General features: G+C 37.9%; 1 protein-coding gene across 5 annotated transcripts in view; it reads left to right on the forward strand.

Annotated features, from left to right (window-relative positions):
- Positions 1 to 481: 481 nt before the first annotated feature.
- The window catches only part of arhgef9b (Cdc42 guanine nucleotide exchange factor (GEF) 9b), a 68,567-nt gene continuing 49,812 nt past the window's right edge, over positions 482 to 19,236 (forward strand). For 2 of the 5 annotated variants that reach the window (XM_082178271.1, XM_082178274.1), the window contains exons 1-4: positions 484 to 883; positions 1,666 to 3,201; positions 7,685 to 7,823; positions 8,974 to 9,080. In XM_082178271.1, the coding sequence (XP_082034397.1) occupies positions 1,738 to 3,201; positions 7,685 to 7,823; positions 8,974 to 9,080 (1,710 nt within the window). In that variant the 5' untranslated portion in view covers positions 484 to 883; positions 1,666 to 1,737. Of the gene's footprint in view, positions 884 to 1,665; positions 3,202 to 7,684; positions 7,824 to 8,973; positions 9,081 to 19,236 lie in introns of all 5 variants that reach the window. The other 3 variants (XM_082178273.1, XM_082178272.1, XM_082178275.1) reach the window with 3 other exon arrangements.

Here is a 19,236-nt window from a genome sequence, read left to right on the forward strand (position 1 = left end):
ATGTGAGGCGTTTGGAGAATGTTTTATGGTCTTTTGTGTTTTTAAGTAGAAACAGTTTAAGAAAAGTTGATGCCAATAAAAAGCTTTAGCTTTAAATGTATCTGTCTGTTCGATGTGTACAGTGTGGCAGTAATATGTTTTAGCTGAGGAAATGGCTACAGCGGCAGTATCATGTTGACAAACTGGAGCGTACTGACTCACAAGGGGAAAGAAAACCCAATTGTCTTTCCCTCACAATGGTGCTGCACAGACAGAAGGGAAAGAGTGTACGGAGCAGATATTTACATGCTGTCAGCCAGGCTTCCTGTCTTTGTCAAACTTAAAGCATTTTTTCACTCAGATCCACTCTTTCCTGTGTAGAGCAGGAAAATTGCATGTGATTACAGTAGTACCAAAACAGGACAAAAAGGAAGTGTTTAAAATAGGCCCTCAAACCTTGACCCTACGTTTTGTGTATTGTGTTGATTTACTATATACATTACAACACTCTTCACTGCACTGATGAACATATTCAAAACTACTGTGGCTATGAAAAGTTATTTCAAATTAACATTTCACTGCAAATGTAAAAAGGACTGACCGAGCCAAATAGTGTGTTCCATTTAGAGTCTTTGTAGTTGCAGTGGAAGAGTGGCAAAAATAACTGGATCATGACTTCAAACTTAATGAGAGGAACTGGGCGTGTGTATGTGGCGTCTGTTCGGTCTCTGTGGGGCATCAGGCTGAGAAAAACCCTAGACCATTTCTGAAGAATGCTGTGGATTAACAGTCGTCCAAATGATTATATTGGAAAACCATTTGTAATGTTAAAGGATTCACACAGAATGTTTTTTTGTTCTTCTATGAGACACGCCCTCTGATTCAACCGGATAAGTCTAATTTGGTAAGTTTTTCCAAATCCCTTTCTTATCAAAGAATAGGAATTTCCTGAAGTTTGGGTTCATAACATTGTCTCATTTTTATTTATTTTTTTATAAGTACATTCCGATTATATAGCATTATGAAAATTTGTACAGGATTAGAATTTGAAATCACACCTCATGTTGTACGTAGATTCTTGTATATGCGTATACAGTTCAAACATTTGCCATCTTCTAAAGCTCTTTATACATTATAAATACTTTATGTATATATATATATTTGATTTTTTCCCCCTGTAGTTTCAGCAGCCATTACTCACAGCAGTTCAGTCTCACATGATCCTTAAGAAATCATTGTAATATTTCTTATGACAGTTGAAAACAGTTTTTCTGCTTAATTAAGTGTGGAAACATGTGATTAAAGTGTGTTTTTTTCTTTTCTTTGATGAACAGAAACTTTTAAAAATAAAATAAAATGTTTATTTATAAAGAGTGTGTGTATAAAGAGGGAGAGAGAGAGAGAGAGAGAGAGAGAGAGAGAGAGAGAGAGAGAGAGAGAGAGAGAGAGAGAGAGAGAGAGAGAGAGAGAGAGAGAAAAGGTGGTTCATGTTACAGGTTACTACAAGTTCATTGTGGACCTGGATTAAGAACAAGCGGAAAAGTATTCTTGTTTGTCTTGGGCATATTGGGTTTTTACAATCCTGGGGACATATCTGAATGCAGAATGTTAACAGATAATTTGCATTTCTTGTTTTACATAAGAGACATAAATCTCCCATATTGTGTGATTTTTGCTTTATCACAGGTTTTCTCAAGGATGACAAAAATGATGCTTCATAAACTGGACACCTGACATTTTGTCTTAAAATGAGAGAGGATGGATAGCACAACCAGCCCCATGTCAGAGTCTAATCTTACCAATGGATTTGTCAATAGTGTTTTCAATGTCTCAACTGACGAAAACAGCAAAACTGAGATCTCATGGATTCCAGAGTCCAGTTCCTCAGACTCCATTACTCCCTGTCAGACCCTCAGAAGAGAAAAACAGGAACCCAACCGGCGCTCCAGGACCGCTGCCATCTGGAGGATCCTGCACCGCCGCAAGGCCACCTCTGACCTGGACAGGCGACCTCACTCAGTGATCCTCCCAGGTGAAGCGTCCTTTCTAAAACTGTCAATCACAAACAAAGTAAGGTCCTTCAAGAAATTAAAGTCCCCATCTGTTTTTAGAGGGAAAGCTGGTAAGATTTCTGATGCCAAATTCGACATTGACCTGAAAGATGACATAGATGATGTGTATATGTGCAAGGAATCTCCTTCTTCAGAGTTCAACCATGTGTTTAGGAATAAAGCCAAGAGACATTCATTTGCAGGACACACTGCCGACTTCTACTGTTCATTTGAGGACATAGACCCAGCTGCAACCCCAGAGATTGTCCACCAGGAGACCAAGGACACCGTTAGCAACCAAAATGGGTATAAGTTGTCAGAAAGAGTCATGTATACAAAGAAATCTCACCCCAACTTCTCAAACTGCAACAATTCATCTGTGATGGAACAGGAATCCTGCTATGTGAAGCAAAGCCTCAAGATACCTCAAAGAAGACGATGGTCAAAGGGGGGTGATGTTTTGAATTACTTAAAAAGAATTTCCATCAAAGGAAAAGGAAGTCAGACGTTGGCTGAGAGTAGTTTTGAGTCAATGAATACCCTGGACAAAACCATTGATTCGGACTATGGCTCGGTCAGCTTTGAGCTGGTCAAAGATTTGAACTCTGCACCTGAACAAACGGGCCTTGATGGCAAAAGCAGCCATTTTCGAGGCCTTCTCCGATTTTTCAACAGTGTGGCCGAGACAGCAATGAAATGGAGAAACTCGTCTCGCTCATTCTCCCCCCCTGAAGGACAGCAGTCACCTCTTAATTTGAGAAAGACAGATCAGTCAGGAGAGCTCATCCACAATATGCCAATCAAGAGTGAGCACAAAGCCGATACCTCAGTTCACTGTAAATCTGCGTTATCTACGGACATGGTGGTCTCAACTGTCAGTGACAAGGTGGATTGCTCTCCTCCTGTGGTGCTGAAGGCCTGGAGAACTTGCCCAGACTCTCCAAGAGATAGCAATTCCCTGTGTAATAACTCAGATGAATCCCAGTCTCAGCTCAGCTCAACTCATATCTCTCTTGCCACCATTGAGAGCCACCCAAGATATGAAGAACCAGATACACCAAAAGAAAACTCTGTGATCTCACATCACTTATCTAACAAAACTGTTGATGAAAACCAAGATATTTGCACAGATAGGAAAAAGATAACAAACTGCCCGGAGGACATATTTAAGGTAATGTAAGCTGCCTTAAACAGTGACTTTTTTTTATATGTATTTCTATAATGTAACATATTTTCAGGTGAAAGGGATATTCAATAAGTGTACTGTAGGATTTTGTCCATTGATAGCTGATTGGATGGTGAAAGGGGGTCTCTATGACAGGTAGTCAGATAGAAAGGTGGGGTTGACAAAATAAGAAGTAATGGTGTTGTCAGCTAAAATGTTTTAGAAATCAGTACTTTTTGAAGAGATATCATGAAAACAAACTTCCAGGAATGTTTATTAAGAAAGTAAATATAAGATTTTATGTTGAAAAACATTTCATAAGAAGACTATCCTAATGCTGCTCAATCTTATTGTCATGGCTGGCATTCATTTTATTACCTTGTGTCATGCTGACGTTGCTATCAACGCACTACTAACTTGTTTGCACAACTAACTCTTTTTGCAGTCAATGAAAGATGTGTTTTCCAAATGCTATTATAAATATGTCATGGATCTGACTATTTAAACAGTTTCATTTAGAGCAGGAATGAGCAACTTCGGTCCTGGTGGGCCTCTATCCTGCAGAACATAGTCCCATTTAGTGCCAGTACCTGGGTTACACATTCCTTGTCACACACACCTGCCTGTATACCAAGCAATCCTGAAGACTTAAAGTCCCTATGAAATCAAAATTGAAGTTTTTGTTTTTTGCTTTTAATAACCTTAAGGTTATCTATCATTTAGTGTGCTTCAAAATAATGACAAAATTTGCATTTAGAAGATATAAGCGTTCAAAACTTGCCAATATGGATCAATGATTTTGATGACATCACTCTGCACTTCAGCTTCTCATCAGATTTTCAAATGCCTCTAGAATCTGAGATGTTTGCCGAGCTGTGATATGAACAAAATTGATGAGCCATTTAAAAAAAGGGAGGAGCTAATTGATATGTCCCGTACTGTCTTCCTGTTTCAGTGGAAATTACATCAACACATTGAATAATCCTGCAGGTTTCAAGGCACCTCATCAAGGCACTACAGCCTTTAAGCTGTGTATCATTTCGAAGACTGAGTCCTCTGGAAATTGTATTTGTCAGCCAAATACCTTAATTTCAGTAAACTGACCACTACATTCCAAAGTCATAAACAATTACGCTACACTAGGAATAACGGTCAATTTGATAATGTTACCTTTCTAAAATAAGACATCTTTTATAACGCACGTGGCCGACAAATGAAACCTCCGGAGGACACAGCCTTTGAAATGAGGGACAACTTTAGATTCGATTAGATGTCTGATTAGTGATGGAGTTAAACTCTGCAGGACAGTGGTCCTCCAGGACCGGAGTTTCCCCTCCTTGATTTAGTGTGTTAAATTGTAATCCTAATTTAAGTTTTTTTTTAAATCTCATGCAGAATCTGCTTTATCTTTGTAGTCCAAAAGAGAGTGATACAACATATTAAATACATTAAAATGTATTTAATATGTTGCACAAATAACCTGTAACTTTAAATTAGTAACTGACTAATGTAAAAGACCTTTGATTTCCATTTAGTCCTTTGTAAATACAGCAGCGCCAGCCTTGATCTAGTTTGTTCTAGTGAGTGTTGCATTGCCTTTGGTCACACTGTATGGGAAATTCGTTTAGTTTTTTTTCCTCAAAATTTACCAACTTTTTAGACTAACTATTAACATAATAAGTTGACAGATCAGATATATTTTTTTCTGTTCAGACTGCAGTCACTTTTGCTAGCATATTAACATTGGTTGTCACAGTAACAAACTTGAGTATGTTCATCATGCATGCGACTAACAATGGATGTATTTTCTCATGAGGGCTGTATGGTCCATGTACGTTTTGATAGATTGTTTTTCAATTTGAAAAGAGAAAATTATGGTGGTTTTACAGCAGGAATATTAGACGTGGTTGGACCTGAAAAGCCACATTTCTGCTGATTTGTCAACAAAACCTTAACGTGATATTAAGGCAATGATTACAGCTTGTGATTGTAATGATTAAAATTTAAGGGTAATATTTGGCACTTTGTCCATCAAAAAATGGCATCATCTGAAGTGTGGCTGAATCTAAACTGGAGTTACCATGGGATGGGCCTCCTGGGATAAAATCAGGAAAGCAAAAGGATTAATGTTCATTTGTGTAATTTATACATTTTCTCCAACAGCTCAATACCTGTAGGCATATGCAATGGTGAATGAAACAAATTCATAAAGAACATTTTTAAAATAATAAATCAGTTCCATAGTGGGTTCAAAATGATAAAGGCTTAGGACTTTCCAGTTCAATTGCATGGGTTCTGCCAGTAGTGAGAACTGACGTAAGCAATGATGTACATCCGAGTCAACGAGACAAGGGAAGTTAGCGAGGGAAGGGAATAAACAAGTGGAACGCAGCCCAGAAATGCATGGGCCAGATAAGGGAGGTTGGTGTGCCTCCAGGAACAGGCTTGGGAAACACTGCCCACAATGAAAAGTAAAACTGTGACTCTCTATTCATTATAATTATTATTTTAAATTTGAATTATTAAATATTATATTCATAATGAAGTTTCTATTTACATTAACTCCACCCTGTCTGGTTGAAAAAGACAAAATTACAAAAGAAATCAAGTCAGTAACTGGGACAGTGGAGAGTGGAGAGTAAGGACAGTTTATTTAGCGTTTAGCTTTTCACCCACCCAACCCAATATCAGCCCAGAGCAGAGGCGTTTGTTTTAAATGAAGAAAACGTTTGAAAACTGGAAATAAAGTGCCCAATGTGAATTTAATAGGCATATAATTGAAACCAGAGGTGTAAAGTCCAGGTTCAGAAAGTAAAAGTCCTCCTCAGTATTTTGTTCCAATCACCTGGATTTGCTAATTACCACAGTTTTTCAGCCAGGAGATAGAACTAATTAGTGAAATAATTCATGGGTGGAATAAACATTTGGCAGGACTTTTACTTTCTGACCCCTGGACTTTACAAACTAGAAGTGTTGTCCTCATGTTAATCGGATGGGCTGCACCTTCTAAGACACCTTTACTGATCAGCAGGTTCAGTGAGGTTAGGAGTAGAAGTACCCTGGTGAAAAAATAATAAGTATAATTGCAGCCAGACTAATTTAGTACTTCAAGTGTGTTAATGATTGGTTAACTTGAAGTGTGCTATTTTAGTTGTAATTAAATTGTGTGTAAATTTTGTGTGCTAAATTGGAACAACTTCAAGTATACTTAGTATATTTTAAGCATATGCCTGTGTAGGGACTAATTACATGCTTGATTAGTGATATTAAAGTGTACTTTATTTGTGTTACAAGTACATTACAAATTTATTACGGGTGTCTTCGAAACATACAAGCAATATACCATACGTGTATTATATATAAATTCTATATTTTTATTCTAAATAAATTATTCTAAATAAATTAAATTCTATATTCTAAATTTTTTATTTATTTTTTATTTATGTCACCCTCTGAATGTATGGAGAGGATAGTTGGTTTACTAACTTCAAATTGTTTGCTAAGGGTAACATATGCCATGCTGTGTGGTCTTTTACACACTAACCTTGCTCATGTAGACATGCATTTAATAACTGTATGTATTGAACATCTGACATATTAACAACCATTCGCATGATGACCCTGTTGAAAATAAATTTTCTAAAATGTATTTGAAATACATTTATTTTATGCTAAGTATACTACACATACATATATTTATTTAAATACCTTGCAATTGTACTTTAAGTCTGCTAAATTGGAACAACTAATTTTGTACTTAATGTACTTTAGTTATCCAGAAATAGTGCTGAGATCCAACTAAAGATACACTTGAAAAAAAAATTGAACTATTGCAAGCATACTTTAGAAACAATTTAAATATCTTGCATTTAAAGACTGATATTATATCATACTAGCCTTTCTAATAGTGATATTAAACACATTTTAGGCTTAATATTAATAAATGTGCATTGTGCAATAAAAGGTACTATTAAAATATTTATATCACTAAGTCTCAAGCGATACATTATGTCAGTAAATATGTTAATGTATTTAGTATACTTACCGGTAGTATGAAAGGGGAATGATGAGAAAAAACATATCAAATATGATCTTAGTGTTCAGATTATTCACTAGGGAAAAAACCCTTAATTCTATCAGTTTTCAAACCCCCTCCAGAGGGCTAGTACAATAGGATGTCATGTTTTCCTGTTCAGACTAAACTCAAAAAGACCAAAACACTCAACAGATGAGTTGAATAAGCCACAACTTTTAACTATTGTTCTGCCTGTGTACTGTACAATAGCTAAAACTATTTCTATTTTCGATTTACTGTTGACTGTATTCTCAGTTAGATATTTTCAGATACTCTTCTTCTCCTGATTAACCCCACTCACTACTTGACATGAAACATTTTATTTGCCAGTTGGTAAATGAGACACTTTGGATGCAGTGGAATGTAATATGTTGCTGTTTTAAGGGTTATCTGACTTAATGCAGTGATTTTCAGACCCTCTCACGCCCTCCTGGCCAGTCGCCTGCAGATCCTCCACTTAAAGCTCTGATTCAGCGGTGTCGCTCACTGCCGCTGCCAACCACTCTCTCTGCACTAGAGCCCATTGCCCTGACACATGTGCTCACTCCTCCAGGTACAGTGCATGTCAAAACGCATATACAGACATAAGCAGAAATAGATGAATAGTGAATTAATTTCAAAATGGTTATTTTAAGGCTTTTTTTATATATATATCTTTTGCTGTAGTGTGTCAGTAGGAAATATCAGTTTACATTTCCAAACATTCCTTAAGCCATGAATCGTTATAATCCAGTGAGATTTTTGTATGCAGAAGGAGTCTGACAACAGCTGGTATGATCTGAACTCACCATCATCGAGTCTGTCTGTGATTACATGAAGAAACAGAAAAAAACTGAGACAGAAGAACTGCGCTAACGTCTCCAAGATGCTACAAGACTGCAGTACTGTGAAAAGTTTTAGGCACTTGTGTAAAAATGCTGTAAAGTGAGGATGCTTTCAAAAATGATGTCATAAATATATTTTATTTATCAATTAACCTTTATTTCAATTTAATTAAATTATTTCTAAATCAGATCAATATTTGGTGTGACCACCCTTTGTGTTTAAAACAGCTTTTGTCCAGGGACACTTGCACATTGTTTATCAGGTAGATTTGCTGGTAGGTTTCTTCAAGCGTCTTGAAGACTTTCCCGCAGTTCTTCTGGATTTAGTCTGTCTCAGTTTTTTTTCTGTTTCATGTAATCACAGATGGACTCGATGATGGTAAGATCAGATCTCAGTGTGGATCATATAACGGCTGTTGTCAGACTCCTTGTGCATACACAATTCTCACTGGATTATAACAATTAATGGGAAAAGGAATGTTTGGAAATGTAAACTGATATTTACTACTGACACAGTACAGCAAAAAAATACAAATAACTGTCTTAAAAATATTTTTTGGGTGAAAATACTAGCTTGCCTAAGACTTTTGTACAGTACTGTATATCTAAACAAAAAGCATAACACAAGGAGTGCAAAATAAACATGACCAGTAGCCTGAACATTCTCCAAACAATCTGATCTCTGAGCAATATTAATAATATGAAAGCATAGAATAGGACTACTACCCTTCTCTTAGGTCAGTGTTAGGACATCTTTCATAGCAGTTTCATTCTCTCAAGTTTCTCATGTAGTTCTGGTTAGAGTTTCATGTTGTGGCACGAATTTTTATATAATTTTATATGGAGCACTTGCACTTATTCTAGCAATCTGTTCTGCAGTTAAATCGATGGCTAAGTCAGGCATTCTCCGTGTGAGGAACAGCAGCACAGGATCCAATAGAAGGAAACTGTTTAGACCAGGATCTGGACCACTGCATGTAAACATGGTGAGTAATCCACCCTCTATTCTTCATCTGGTGTTTGCTTTATGTTTTGGGGAATAATGTTTCTGTGTGAGAAAGTGATACAAGACAAATGAGTGGTACAACATTAACACTTCAGTTACTTCTTAGAGTGGTTAAAGGATAGTTCACACAAAAATGTAATCATCATCATCATTTACTCAACCTCAAGTATTTTGTTCATCTTCAAAACACAAATGACAATATTTTTAATCACACCAGAGAGATATCTGTCCCTCCATTGAAATTCCATGAAACCAAAACTTAGAAGCTTCAAAAAGTTCACAAAGCCATTGTGAATGTAATCAATATGAATCAAGCAGTTTCATCTAAGTTTTCTGAAAGAGACACAGTCTCTTTATACATTGAACAGATTAAATATAAGGTTTTATTCACACATAAACAGACACAATCTGTTCTATAATTCTTTGTGAAACTCTTAATAAGCCTCACCTAATTTCTCTCGAAAATTTGTCACTCGACAATAAGCGATCTGGACCTGGAACCTTTAAACACATTTTTCACTTTGGTCAAGATCACTAGTAGTCACTGCAGAGTAACTAGTTAACACTTGACTTCAAATATCATACATGTTAATGTTGTGATTAGTAGTTAATTAGTAATTATTTATAATTGGTCATACTGTAGTTAGTTAATAGTTCTTTATGAGGCTAATTTCATTCAATAGTTACTGATTAACCATTAGGGAACTATATCAGTCCTAAATTTAATATTCCTTAATGATTAGTTATTCTTGTTTCCATATTAGTTATTAGTAGGAGCTGAAGTGTTACTGTAGCAGTTGTCCTGCATTACTTGCTAGTTGCATTTGAAAGGGTAACTTCGCTGATTTTCAACCATCTTTGTATTGTTACAATGTCAGTAGTAAATGGAAATGCACAATGTGTACCTGCACCAAGATCTTCCCATTTATTTGTTATCAAAAGTCTGCCGCATGATGTGTTTTTTTAACTTTTGGCAGCTCTAGGGCTTCTGTTAAAACTAAAGATTAGACCTCTGCATTTTTGTATTCCCACTCATGGATTGAGCTCAGTGTATTATGGATGTGTTCCTATCTTTTTGGCAAAAGGGAACGCCACAGCCCTTTTTTTTCAGTTTTCTTTGGTCATGCAGCACTGATAAAAAAAATAAAAAATAAAATCCTTTCACAAAGACAGCCAAATTATATTAAAAGTAAATCTTGCACGCGCTGAATTACCTCTTTAATGATGGACAATTATTCTAAAGCGTTACCAGTTTTCATTGGGAAATCTTGCTGTTTCCTGCTGATCCAGGCCAGTTGGCATGGTTATGGTTTCTTTTTCCACTGTGTTGCAATGACATCAGGTATGTACATAACTTTCGGAATGCAAGAGTAGACAATGTTGTGATACTGTAGGTCAGGGTTCCTCAAATCCGGTCCTGGAGGGACAATGCACTGCAGAGTCTAGTTTCAACCCCAATCAAAGACACCTGAGAAAGCTAATCGAGGTCTTCAGAGTTACAGGTAGGTCAGTTACAATGTACCAGCCCGAAAACACTGCTTGTATAATTTGGATTAACATTTAGAAAAATCTATCATATCTATGTAAATATGTCATATCTGTCAATCATCCGTCAATATGTCATATCTATGATGTAATATTTCATTTAATAGTTGTTGTCAGGGGTTTTGTTGTGATGATATCCCATTACACATTTTGTCATGCCTGCAATCTTTAAAAAGCTCCTTAGTCTGGTTAAATGGGCCTGGAAATATCTCTGCTCTTCATATATTTCATTATATGTCTGAAAGCATCGGAATGGTAAATGGCATCATACAGAGTAAATGAGTTAAGCTTTCTTCCTGCACATTTTTAGGAGTAGATGCGCACATGTGTGAAGCACTCAACTTCTAAATAAACTGCTGATGAAGCTACTTTGAGTTCTAGTTTAGTGATGAGCTCATGTCATCTTAAGCTCATGCTTGCAAAGGATTGCTGTAATTTGGGGAGTGAAATCTCAGCCTCACAGCTAATTTGGGGTCACTATTAAAATTGTTCCCTCGATTGCATTATGTAAAGGTTTTATTTAAAGACATGAGTCATCAATTCAAACAAAGCATGCATGCTGGGAATCAGAGATTAACTATGGTGTCGAGTGGCCTCTTTCTTCATCAGTCTGGTAAAAGCCATTCCACTCCACATTTATATTCTATACTCCCTTTTTGCACTTCTCATATAATATTTGGTTCTTCACTTTCTCTCATACTGCAATTTATGTAAAAATAAATAAATAATAATAATAATAGTTGAAAGAGTACTTTTTGGAGGACTCTTTGATACATGATAACTTGTTTTTTTTTTTTTTTTTTTTTTTTTTACTCTAATTTGATTAATTTGATTGATTGTTTTTGTTGTTTAATTGTTTCACATTAGTTTGTGTTTACTTGTCTTTACTTAAGTTTAGAAGCTTCAGAAACTGACTCAGTAAGACCAGGTTTACAATTTAGAAAATTGTCAAGGCAATGATGTGATTAAAATGTTTGTTACAGACCAGCAGTTAATGGTGACTTAATTGCAATGGCAGGTGCATAATGTATCACAATTGGCTTTCAAAATGATGAAAATATGCATAATTCATGTTCAATTGTAATTGCAGTCCAATTATCACAGATTATGTTTACAAGATCGCACACTCGCAGACTTTAAACGGCAAAGGTTTGACGTTCCGTTTGGGAACTTGGAATTACTCCTTGACCTGCTGTTGTTGAAGAACGTATTTATTCATGCAGTAATGATGGTGGGTTGTTAAAGAGGAGAATCATGCTCCTTGTTTCAAGGCTGCATGAATTACTCATCAGGTGTTAAACAGTGAGGGACATGATCGGTCATTTCTACTGTGTTTAAACAGACAGTTTGTGTTCACTAGTGCTGCAGTTGCTTGCTTATAACAGTGTTTATAGGAACAGAAAGGTTTTCTTGGTTGCTTTATAGGGCTGATGCTTACTGAGCTCAATATGACCTCAAACCGGTCATCAAATTCATCAAGGGCAAATTATCTGAGATATTGTTCACATTCCTTTTATAGCTCCATTCTCTTACTGTGCGTCAAAAATGATTTATTGTGTCTATTTTTATTTCTCCTAAGACATTTTATGAGAAACATTTGAGACAAGTATACTTAATGCAACATAACTGAGAACTCCTTTCCTATGATATTTTAGAAGATATTCAGCTTCTTTTATCATGGTCTCTATTTCCTTGGTAGAATCTTTATAGAGCAATGGTGTTGTTGCATATTTATTGGTGAGGTCCGCCTCCAAGTTGTTTCGAAAAGAACTGAGAAGCATTTGCTATTACGCACAAGCTCTCAGACAGGAAGTATCGTTTTCCTGTTCGTCAACATTTTATCCTGTCTATTGTTGTTTCCTCAGCCAGACTACTCAAAATGTATGCCTACATGACTTATGGCCCGTTCACACCAAGTACAATAACTATAAAGATAACTATAATGATAACTAGCATCCACACCAAGGCATTATAATGATCTATGTATTTTAAGCGCGCACTGTCGTCTGCCACTTTAAATGCTGTGTTTGAACCAGGTATGACCTTGGCTTTTCACAGCTGGCTGCCAACAATCCTCAGCTCTCAGTCTCACCCTTTCTCCTTCACTCAGAGTAGGCAGGTTTCTTGCCCCACGATTATAGTAGGACTTTTGCTTCAACTGCCTGTCCTAGGCTTTTCTTAACATATTTGTGCAGTTGCGGCTGTAGCAGTTTACTCGCTGTTGGTAGTCTGTCTTTCAATCTACAGCCAATAAGAAGCTGTGCAGGAGATAACTGCACTCCTCCTAGTGGCGTATTCCTGTACTCAAGAAGAGCAATGTATGGATCTCCTGGTCTTTCTTGCACCTTCTTGAGTAGGTTTATGATGGTTTGAACAGCTCTTCCACTTTGACCATTAGACTGAGGATATCTTAGACTTGAAGTTGAGTGTTTGAACTCCCAGTTATCTCTGAAGTTGCTGAATTGAGCACTCACAAACTGCAGTCCGTTATCTGAAACAACTTCATCTGGAATCCCATGTCTTGCAAATATTGACTTCAGTAATGTTATTACATGCTGGCTTGTTGTCTGTCAACTTTGCAATTTCAGGAAATTTCGAGAAGTAGTCCACACATAGCAGGTAGTCTGCTTAGTTGAAGTGAAAGAGTTAAACTCCTACCTTTGCCCAAGCTCTGTCTGTTAAGTCATGACTGACACAATGTTCTTTGGTATTGTTCCTTTTGAAAATATTGCACACAGTACACTTTGACACCACATCTTCAATTTGTTTTCCCATGCCGTGCCAAAACAATACATCTCTTGCTCTCTCTTTGCACTTAAAAGGGTCCTTGATTATGATTTAACTTTTTTAATTTGAGTTAATGTGGCATGTTGCTGTTTGAGCATAAACAACATCTGCAAAGTTACGACACTCAAAGTTCAATGCAAAGGGTGATATTTTCTTTTACAGAAATTGCTTTTTAAGGACAACAACAAACAGCTGAAATGGACTACAATGAGCTTCCCGGGTTGGTGACATCACAAACCCTCAAATTTACATAAACCCTGCCCCCGGGAACATGCAACAAAGAGGGTGAGGCCATGTTGGGCTGCTTTAGAGAAGAGTTGTTGTACAGTAGTAGAGTGTTGCACTAGCTCTACTCACTAGTAGTAGAGCTAGTGCTTGTGTTCAAGGACAAGCACTAAGCTGGTTCAAATCATACCTATCTGACCGCTACCATTTTGTCTATTTAAATGGAGAAAAATCGATCATAACTCCAGTAAACTATGGAGTGCCGCAGGGATCTGTATTAGGCCCTCTGTTATTTTCAATATATATGATGCCACTTGGAAATATTATAAGGAAACATGGAATTAGTTTCCATTGTTATGCTGATGACACTCAAATATATATTTCATCACGGCCGGATGAAAACGCTAAATTTTCAAAATTGACAGAGTGTGTTAAAGATATAAAAGATTGGATGATGCGTAATTTTCTTTTATTAAATCCAGACAAGACAGAGGTAATACTTATCGGTTCAAAAAACCGCCCACAAAACCTCGCACAATACAACTTTAACATCATAGGATGTCCTGTTACTTTATCCTCTACAGTAAAAGACCTGGGTGTTATACTCGATTGCAACCTGTCTTTTGAAAATCATATTTCATATGTTACAAAAACAGCCTTTTTCCACCTTAGAAACATTGCTAAGCTACGTAATATGCTATCAGTTTCTGATGCAGAAAAGTTAGTTCATGCATTCATGACCTCGAGACTGGATTACTGTAATGCTTTATTAGCTGGTTGTCCTGCATCCTCAATAAACAAGCTACAGTTAGTCCAAAATGCCGCCGCTAGAGTTCTTACTAGATCAAGAAAATATGATCATATAACACCGATTTTATCATCACTGCATTGGTTACCTATAAAGTTCCGTATTAATTACAAGGTATTGCTACTGACTTATAAAGCCCTAAACGGCTTAGCTCCAGTCTATTTAATGGATCTTCTATCGCCCTATAATCCATCGCGCTCTTTAAGATCACTAAATTCAAGGCTTTTGGTCATACCTAGGATATCCAGAACCACCAAAGGAGGGAGAGCATTTTCACATTTGGCTCCAAAACTCTGGAATAGTCTTCCTGATACTGTTCGTTGCTCAGACTCGCTCTCCCAGTTTAAAACTAGATTAAAGTCGCATCTCTTCAGCCTGGCATTCATATAATCCTACAGTTCAAACTACAATCCGGCCTCTAGCTCATAAATGCCAGAGGAGAACTGGCCCCCGACTGAGCCTGGGTTCTCCCAAGGTTTTTTTCTCCATTAGGTCACCTGATGGAGTTTTAGGACACCATTAGGTCACTTGATGGAGTTTTTCGGTTCCTTGCCACTGTTGCCTTTGGCTTGCTCAGTTGGGGATATTTTGGGGATATTTAATTTAATTTTATCAATCAATAAATTCCTCTTGAAACAAACTTTGTTGTATTATTTTAATTTAATACTGTGAAGCTGCTTTGATACAATCTGTATTGTGAAAAGCGCTATACAAATAAACTTGACTTGACTTGACTTGTTGCCATGCCGTTGAAACGCTGTTACTTTCCGATTTCAGGTCCTCTTTGTTCGGCCTTCCTAGGGACGCTAGACTTAGGGAACAATGGCGAAGAAATTAGCTAAATTCTTAAGTTTATGTGAATCATTGTACACTGAACTGGTTTGCAAACGAGGGTCAGTAAAGCGCAGGATTTGCACAAAAGTTGCTTCTCCCTGATGGATCAATAGCAACTCTTCGTGATTCAACTTCATATCCAGAACACATAAGTACTGCACTTTATAATGTGTGTGTTTGCAAATTGCCTTTCTGAATGTGCTAATGTAGCTAAAGTTACCATTGTCTCTTACTGTAGGCAAACTTTCGTTTAAAAGCATAATTAGAATGGAAACGCTACTTTTAAGTTTGACCGTATTTTCGGTCAAATGGGCTTTATGCACAGCTGCACTACTTCCTGAACTTCAGGCAGGTCCTCTGTTTCCTGTCTGACATTATTGGACAAACTGATTAATCCAGGTGGTCAGGCACACCTGGATTAATCAGTTTGTCCAATAATGTCAGACAGGAAACAGAGGACCTGCCTGAAGTTCAGGAAGCAGTGCAGCTGTGCATAAAGCCCATTGCCTTTTGAATGGGAGCTAGGGGCACTACTATGATAGCATCAAAATCGCTATTTTTAAAACACTAAGAAGGCTCGACACAACATGAAACTTTGCTCGATTTACAATTATATCAAACAGAAAAAAAGCACAAACATTTGCTTGACCAGCAGCAACAGCAGCACATTGCAAAATTATTTATTTACATCACTTTACAGAACACTCAATCCTTGCTCCCCTCATCTCCCCAACCATTTCCTCCTTCATAAGCTGTTTTTTTTTTCTCCTTTTTACTGCAAATCAGCACACAGACAATTTGGATCGCAATCGTCTTGCAGGCTATCATTTTTAATAACAATTTCAGTCTCGTGCGAGAGCTCCGGTCTCACGCACGCGTGATCTTGCGTTATTTCCTTATCACGCGTGTGTTTGGTTGTGAAACGTAGTTTGCGGACCAGACAGAAGTTGTTGGCGATTCTTTCTTTTGTAAAGTCATGCAGTGTGAAACCTCCTGTCGCTGATCCATCGTGCAGTTGCACACACCAGCAACTGAATGTTACCCCAGATAGTCATGCGGTGTGAAAAGAACAGTGACCCGACTAATTAGAAAATTGTGCAGTGTTAACTCGGCATTAGTTAGCTTTATCTTAATAATTTTGTTCACAGTCACTTCAGTTTCCTCTTGGAGTGCTTTAATTTGGCTTTTTGTAACTTCACTCGCTCTGCAGATATCCACAACTTTGTTCAGAGCAAGATCCGGTTCTCTTAAAAGTTGAGCTCTAATTTGGTAATTGTTTACTCCACACACTATGCGGTCTCGGATCAGTGATTCAGTCAACTGTGCAAATTCACATTCTTTGGCTTTGTTTTTTTTTTAGACTCCGTCACATCAGCATCAATCAATTCAGTTGGTCCCTGAGCTTGAGTGAAAAATGTGTATTTTTAACACAAGTATTTTATGTGTTTTCCTTCTGTTTTCATTTGGTTGTCATAGTAATTCATTGTTTGACTGATTTCACTGAGTTCATTATCTTGTGCATTTAATACCTTCAGTTCACTCTGTTCATGATCATGTGGTGTTTGTGGTTACCACACTGTTTCATTTACCTTTTGTTTACTTTATAGTTTTGTATTTAGTTCTTTTGTTTTGTAAGCCTGTCTAAATCGGTCCAATGGCGGTATCCGATAGAACGGGTGAAGGTCTCTGTGCGTTACTGTCTTTTCCGCGTGGCAAAGTAATTTAGTTCCAATTAAACTTATCTGACTCCATTTTATCGTGACCTCAAATTTAGGTTAGAATGTCAATTGGTTAATGGTCATTTATATAATAGTTTAGCAGCACATTTGATTTATTCTTTTAAACTCTTGACTTATATTTTACCCATTCATATTGGGAATCTATGTCGCTTTGAGGTCCTCACGCCTTCTTTTAAAAGCGGTTCTCACGATCACAAACTCGCCAGCTTCGGTCACTAAACAGAGGTAATTGGCTATATACCTGAGATGGTCACATTCATGCTTACACAATCAAAGATACTTTTGTATAGCGCCCGTTTTTTTTTTGTTTTTTTTTGTATACAAAATTATCTGTTGGGTATTTTGAGCTAAAACTTCACATACACACTGGGGACATCAGAGACTTATTTTACATCTTGTGAAAAGGGGCATAATAGGTGCCCTTTAAAGACCGCATCAATAGTTTGATTCACTAAGTAAGTAGGCCTACGCCAATTCACTAAACTAGTCGGTAGTTGTGTCCCAAATGAGGCACTAATTAATTCATTACATTTATATAGCGCTTTTCTCGGCACTCAAAGCGCTTTATATAGAATCTCCTCAACCACCACAAATGTACAGCATCCACTTGGATGATGCGACGGCAGCCATATTGCGCCAGAACGCCCACCACACACCAGCTTACTGGTGGAGAGGAGACAGTGATGAAGCCAATCAGTATATGAGGATGATTAGGAGGCCATGATGGACAGAGGCCACTGGGCAAATTTGGCCAGGATGCCGGGGTTACACCCCTACTCTTTCGAAAGACATCCTGGGATTTTTTTAATGTCCACAGAGAGTCAGGACCTCGGTTTTACGTCTCATCCGAAGGACGGTGCACTTTTGGCAGTATAGTGTCCCCATCACTATACTGGGGCGATAGGACCCACACAGACCACAGGGTGAGCACCCCCTGCTGGCCTCACTAACACCTCTTCCAGCCGCAACCTGGTTTTCTCAGGAGGTCTCCCATCCAGGTACTAACCAGGCTCAGCCCTGCTTAGCTTCAGTGGGCAACCAGTCTTGGGCTACAGGGTGACATGGCTGCTGGCACTATGCACTTATAAACTATGTACTTACGCACTATGTACAAAGCTGTAACAGTTGGGTGCATGAAGTGTCCAACATTCCACACTTCATTTTATTTTTTGTTGGTTAAGTGCATCATCTGAGTTTTTAAAGACAACCTATTACCTATATTACCTACCTATACCTATTACCTGACCCTATAGTGGTAAAAATCCATCAACTCTTATTTCCCCGACAAATCTGAAACAGTGTCTCAATTTGAGCCAATCAGAAATGTGCTCCAATGTCACGTCACATTGGAACAGGCCCCATGGAATCTACCCTATTAGCTTAGCTCCTTCCTTCAGTGAGCTGTGTTTATCTCCTCGCCAGAGCATTGTGTGCACTCAGAAAACCATATATCAGAAGTTTGGACGGTGGGGTCAGATGTCGCCGCTAGGGGTCGCTAACCTCTTACAATAACAAAGGCGTAGGTTCATGATGTAAGCGGAATTATGGAACTTGTCGTCATGCCGATTGATCAAATAATGTTTATGGATAAGTGAATACATTGATATCAGCGCCCGCGAGTCCCGCAGATATAAAGGAATAAGGACATTTCATTCTACCGAACTACATGCAAGTGCTGTATTACTACTCATACAGGTCAGTTTATTAGAAGAATGAAACTAGTGAGGTAACACAGCGCTGTTTCACTTGGTCTACACTATTACACTAAACTGCACTTGAGTGTGTTATAGGGCCCTATCTTGCACCCAACGCAACTGACTATGTACACCGACGCATGTATCATTCCTATTTTGCACCCGACGCACAGCGGACTTTTCCCTCCACAGACGCACGTCGGTAAATTAGGGAATGAACTTGCGCTCACGGGGGGCGGTTCAGCGAAAAGAGGAGACGTGTTCCGGCGCAAACGTTCCCTGGTACTATTTTGCAGTTTCAGAAAACAATTCCGCCACACACCAGGAAAAACAGTGGCGCATTATTCAGATGCTATTTTAAGGGCGCATGCTTGGCCATAATGTAGCATGTGCAAAATGCGCATACACTTTGCTTCTCTCATCTACACACAGACGCAGGCAGCAGTTCCCATTTTTGCAAACCATACATAATTACAAGGAAAAATATTACCTCACAAGGGAAAT

This window comes from Leuciscus leuciscus (assembly GCF_965113295.1).
Source record: "Leuciscus leuciscus genome assembly, chromosome: 8".
Classification (NCBI taxonomy): domain Eukaryota; kingdom Metazoa; phylum Chordata; class Actinopteri; order Cypriniformes; family Leuciscidae; genus Leuciscus; species Leuciscus leuciscus.